Below are 6,000 nucleotides of genomic sequence, written 5' to 3'. Positions count from 1 at the left end.
TGTTCGGTAGGTGGGCCTACAGATACATGGGTTCAAGCCCCAGCTAGATACCACCCCTGGATTAAAAGTTTTGATCCCAGCTGTTGTCAAAGCATCACCAAAGACAGTCTCATCCACCCCGCCTGGCACTGCTAGGAGGCACAGTCAGTCCCCAAAGACCTCCAGAACCACAAACTCTAGACCCTATTGGGCCCTTGGTACTCCTGGAAATTAGGATAGCTAGATCTCCCAACCCCTGGGTCACTACTGTCATTCTTAGCTGCCCTACTTCAGCACTCTCTCCTAGAGTCTTGTAGAGTCAGTCCCTCCTTTTCACCCCTTGCTCTAGACACCTCTACAAACCCAAAGTCACTGCCAAGGGTTATAGTGGGGCCACTGTGGAGCAAACATGACATTCTTAGCTAATTGACACATACTCTGAGGCTCTGCAGAGCACAAGGCATGTTTATCATTACTGCAACTGCGCAGCAGAAGCCAGAAGCCCCACTCAAGCCGGGCCGGACTCCACTCGCTTTCTCCAAGCAGACATGGGCTTGGCTGCTGACTGGGCGGCATGTGAGCAGTGTCACATAGCTTTCTTCAGGTTCCATGGTATGCAGAGACCAGGCTTTGGAGGGAAGTCACACAATCAGCAGCTCCCTGAGTGTCCCCTGCCCCCCAGCATCTCTGAGCAGGGAGGGAGTCTGTGGTGAGGCAGCTGGAAATGGGAGATGAACGTTATACCTGGGGTGAGGCCTCAGCACCATACTCTTTTTTTTTTTTTTTTTTTTTTTTTTTTAGTTTTTCGAGACAGGGTTTCTCTGTGTAGCCCTGGCTGTCCTGGAACTCACTTTGTAGACCAGGCTGGCCTCGAACTCAGAAATCCACCTGTCTCTGCCTCCCGAGTGCTGGGATTAAAGGCGTGCGCCACCACACCCGGCTCAGTACCATACTCTTATACTTGGAAGTGTGTGCTTCTTTTTCTGTGTGTAGTGTTGTGCACGAGCAGGCCCAGCTTGACACAGTGTCCTCTATAACTCTCAACTGTTTTCTGAGATAGGGTCTCTCACAGGACCCAGGGCACACTGGCCAGCTAGACTGGCTTTTATGTGGGTGCTGAGGATCCAAACTCAATGTGCCATGCCTGTGTGGCTGGCACCTCGCCCACAGAGCCATTTCTCCAGCCCAGAGTCTGCCAACCTAAAGCGTTCCTAGTGAAGGGGTCAGAGATGAATGACTTACCTGAATGTCTGATTCCCTCAGGGACAACCCTACTGGATACCCAGGAAGCCTGTTTCAGTGGGGGCTTAGCCCCGGATCTCTGCTGTCATCCTGAGGTGGCAGCAGGACTGGGTCCTGACCTGGATCTCCTATGACTACACATCAGTGGTGTGCACTGGTACCACAGGCCTGGTAGTCAGGCTTCGCCAGGTGGGGCTACTGTCAGTGAGAGTGGGTGGCAGGCAGCCAGCTGATTTAATGAGCACAGATAATAAGGAATTACAGCAGTTCTCAACCTGTGGGTCACGACTCCTTTGGGGGAATCAAATGAGCCTTCCAAGGAGATTGCCTAAGACCATCTGTATATCAGATATTTACATTACAACTCATAACAGTATCAAAGCTACAGTTAAGAAGTAGCAACAAAAGCAATTCCATGGTTGTGGTCACCACAACATGAGGAACTGTATGAACACTGAATTTTGAGGAGGAAGCTAGGCAGTGCCTGGGTTTCCCTAGGACCACAGACACAAGCTTCCTCATGGAATCTTTATTGGGCGTATTTGCTTTGCAGTGAAGTGCCTCCATATAGTGGCCAGTCCTGAGCACATCCAAATCCCATGCTTGGAAATATTTCAGTGATTAATGTTAAACATTACTAAGTGGTTCCCAGTCCCTGCACCCCAACCTGAGTAAGGCATACAGGCCAGAAGACCTCCTGCAGGTGAAACCTCTGGGCTCAGTCTGACAATTATTTGGGCCATCCAGAAAAGCTGTTTAGGGACGGAAGAGTTCCTTCATGTGGACAGGCTTTCCAGCCCCATCAGCAGGACACAGCACTTGGATGCTAAGAAGACTGGTCCTCCAGTTCCCTCCCCGTCTACTGCACCTCAACTCCAAATGAGCATCCTGTCTCAGGAATGTGTCTGCCTCACTCTGCTCTGTATGCACACACTAGGAGCCTGTGTGCCTTCCCCACTGGCCAGGATGAAGTCTCCCTGTGGTCAAAATCATACCAGGTCCTGACATGCCAGTCATGACCACATCTGCTCCCAAGCTTGTTCTGTCTGTCCCTCTTTATAGTGTGGGGAAGCAGGCAGGTGGTCCCTGGCCAGGCAGAGGGTCACCTAAATGTATGATGCTTTTTTTTGTTTGTTTGTACAGAGACAGGGTTTCTCTGTATGGCCCTGGCTGTCCTGGAACTCACTTTGTAGACCAGGCTGGCCTCGAACTCAGAAATCCGCCTGCCTCTGCCTCCCAAGTGCTGGGATTAAAGGCGTGTGCCACCACGCCCAGCTTTGTATGATACTTTTTAAGCACAAAACAAACACACCTCTACAGGACAGACAAGGCCTTGGAGGAACTGGGAGACTCCTTGGCCTGTGAACACATTCTAGGTGGTACAGGTATGAGGGGGACTCCTGTGAATGTTTTGCAGAATCTTGCTGGGGCAGCCTCAGGAAAGGAGGAACAAAAGGCAGACCTTTGAGAACACTATTCTGCTCTAAATAGCTGAGAGGGTGAATAAAGTCCTCACAGAGCCCTAGACAGGAAAGGCGGCAGCAGTGGGCAGCGCAGGCCCCTGAGGAACACACGGTGAGTGCTGAGGAGGGGGGCAGGTCAGCATGTGAGCTCAGGTGGGTGATGGAATGTGGGAACAAGGCTGGGGGGTAGGCTAGAATCTTCCTTTGAGGACCAGCAGCTTGGCAGAGCGAGGTTGTCCTTCTGGGTGTGTGGAACTGGGCCAGCAACCCCATCAGACTAATGCTTCCTCAAGGACCACGCTTTGGGATGTGGGTGGGGGGGTGGTCAGGGGCCACTGAAAATGAACACAGAGATTGCTGATGGGCTTCCCGTTCTGCAAAGACTTGCTTTAGACTGCACTCCAAGAGCCAGACAGGCATTGCGGTGTGCGGAGATCACCATGTGGTCAGAGCAGCAATACACAGAGTGAGTTTGCATAGTTTGCACTCTCTTGATAAAATGCTCCCTGGTTTAGAAAATACATTCTGCACGCAGCTGCAGGCAGCCAATGCTGCAGTGCACCAGCCTGCGGCTGAGTATGCCAGAGAGGCCAGGGAGTCAGTGGCAAGGCAGGAGGGAGTGTGGGGAGCGAGGGAGAGAGAAAAGGAGAGGGCACGAGGGAAGGAGAGGGGTGAGAGGAGGACGCGAGGACCAAGGGAAGCAGAAATCCTGCGAGCACTTCAGGAGTTGGGCAGCCCTGGCTGGCTGCACAGGCGAGGGCTAGAGAGTGGGGACACTTAGGTATTTACTCTGAAGTGGTTTTTGAAGGAGAACTGAAGACTCAGGCTTGATGTGACCTGGAGTGAGCTGCCCCTCTATCTAAAGAAAATGAAGCCCAGGCAGGCTCAACATTAGACTATGCTCTGCTATTCAAACATGAGAGGCTGAGTCCTGTTAGAGCCAGAATTCAGAGTTGAACACTTGCTCTTGTTGTCCAAGAAATAATTATCTACCACACTTTATTAAATGTCACAGCCCACAGCTTCCAGTCCACAGCACTCTCAAAGTATGGATACCTCACACAGGCAGAAGGGGGAGAGACACAGAGCAGAGCTGTTAATACCAGAGTGGCAGTGCAATGCACACCCCATTTTTGCTCAGCCCCTCCAACACATGGGCTTTACCACTGAAACAGGGCTGTGTGAAGCCAGGTGGGCTAAGACTCAAGGCTGCAGAGGACAGCTCGTGAGCTGGGGCGGCTGGACTCCAATCAGACTCCTCTACCCAAGGACACCGCGGAATGCTGGCTCACAGCTCTCAAGTGATGGAGACGAGATACGAGATACGCTTACAGTGCAGGATAAAGGGCTAGAAGCTTTCCTTTCCACAGCCTGGGCACCAGGCCAGTCTTCCCAGCCCCAGGTTAGGCTTCCCATTCCCCCGCCATGCCTGGCTTCCCACCTACAGCAGTTCCAGGGCAAGACTTGGGAGGATACTGCTGTAGCACACCTCCCAGCCCGTGCACCCATGCCCTGGAAGGAGCAGGCTGTCCCTCCACCCGCTCGGCTGTGCACCCAGACAGCTCTGTGGGCTGGGTGGTACAACTTCTCCCCTCTGGCTCTCCTAAAACCCAGCAAGTGAAACGAGGCCCCTTCCAAAAAGACCCTGCCCTCTGAGAGGCAGGCTGTGGCTTAGATGTCACCAGAGGAACACACTTCTGCAGTGCTTACGTGCAGAAAACAAAGCACTAATGCCCCATCTCCTCAACAACTCCTTCCCCACCACACACTTTAAACAAGTATAAACACAACAAACAAACAAACAAACAAACAAACGGAACGAGGAGAAAGAGTCCCTTAAATAGATCCTTCAGGCCTGTCGGAACACCTGTGGTAGGGACGGACCTGCCAGGGCAGCACAAGCAGCGGCTTCTCACTGATGGCTTAGGACATGGACTTGGGCTGGGGGTGTGGAGACAGACACACTGTCTTCAGGACAGAGATCTTCTGCACTGGGAGGTAGAGTAACTCACCCCAGGAAGCGCCTGTTCCTTGAAGGTGCGACTCACCTGCAAGTCCTGGGCACTAAGCGGCTCTGAGGTGCCGAACTGGTCTCCTGTGACTTTGTCACATGCCTTCTGCAGGCAGCCGCTGGTGTTCCTGCCCAATCTCTGAGCAGATCTGGCTGTTTCAGGTCTCTGAGCATGAGTGGCTCAAACACACTCACTCCCTTCATGCATACTTGGACTACGTAGTTGAGGCTCAGAGGTCCTGCCTGGCCCATGCAATCTGTGGAAGGATGCTTACCTAAGCGTTCGTTTAGACACTACCCTTTCTGTCCTCAGCTGCTCCTTCAGGAAAGTTCTGTTTTCTCGGATTCGGATCAGAAGACACAGGTGGAAGGAGAGGAAGCCAGGCGGCTGCTCTGGGCAGGCAGGGGAATGGAGTCAGGAGAGCCAGCTGGAGCGCACTTCTGGAGCTCCAAGGCCTTTCTCCCTTCAGCCAGCTGTGTACTGGGTCCTCCCTGCTGGCCTCTAGCACCACTGGTGTAGGTCACATCAGGGCGAGGACATTTAGAGTGGTGCTTGGGGACCAGTGGCCCTCCCTGGACAGGTGTCATGCCACCTAGGGTGTCTATTTGGCTATCTGAAAGAATTTCATTCATTTCTGTGGTTCTTGTCCCCAAAGGCTGACAATCCCTTTCTCCTATGCCCTTGGTAGATATCTGTCTAGTTCCCAAAGTAAATCCTTCTCCCCCACCCTGGTGCTAGGAATTGAACCCAAAGCCTTATAAACTGCTAGGCTGAGCAGCGAGTCACACCCTCCCCAGCCTCCACAGCACTGACCAGCGCAGACCCGCTCCCCCACCCCATAGCCTTTCTGAGTAGCAGCCACAGGGCTCCTTGGCACAGACCCAGGCTCCCAATTAGCAAGGTAAATCAGACTCCAGTCCTTTACTCCTCCTCTAAGCCCCTTCCCGCCCTCACTGAGGGCAGTCCTAGCTGCCTGTAGCCCACACCACAATCCAGATCCTAAGAGTACAAAAATGTGTGTCCGTGGCACTTGCTCAGCATGAGCGCTGAGCGCTGGCTGGAGTGTCACCGCTGGGAGATGCCATCGTTCTGTCAGGAACGCGCTTGCTCACTGCTTGGCTATGAATAAGCTAGTTTCATTGACAGCAGTCCTCAGCCCTGCTGTCACGCGGTGCCTTCCCAGCTGCCCTGGGGCTCCACAGCACCGTTGCTCACTTTCTTCACCTTCTTCATATTCTCCATCACACCCGATGTCGTCACTCTGAAAAAGAAAAGCCAAAGTGTCAGGTGACTCAGAGCCCTAC

At 53.0% G+C, this 6,000-nt stretch overlaps 1 protein-coding gene across 2 annotated transcripts in view; it reads right to left on the bottom strand.

Annotated features, from left to right (window-relative positions):
* Positions 1 to 3,633: 3,633 nt before the first annotated feature.
* Gpr107 (G protein-coupled receptor 107) overlaps positions 3,634 to 6,000 on the bottom strand; it is a 64,466-nt gene continuing 62,099 nt past the window's right edge. Inside the window, exon 18 of one of the 2 annotated variants that reach the window (NM_178760.4) lies at positions 3,634 to 5,957. In NM_178760.4, coding sequence (NP_848875.2) covers positions 5,861 to 5,957 — 97 coding nt within the window. In that variant the 3' untranslated portion in view covers positions 3,634 to 5,860. The remainder of the gene's footprint in view (positions 5,958 to 6,000) is intronic. The other variant, XR_001782976.2, reaches the window with a different exon arrangement.

This window comes from Mus musculus, chromosome 2 (genome assembly GCF_000001635.26).
Source record: "Mus musculus strain C57BL/6J chromosome 2, GRCm38.p6 C57BL/6J".
In the NCBI taxonomy this organism is placed as follows: domain Eukaryota; kingdom Metazoa; phylum Chordata; class Mammalia; order Rodentia; family Muridae; genus Mus; species Mus musculus.
Note: the sequence above shows the minus strand (reverse complement) of the source record. Positions and strands in the feature narration are given on the sequence as shown.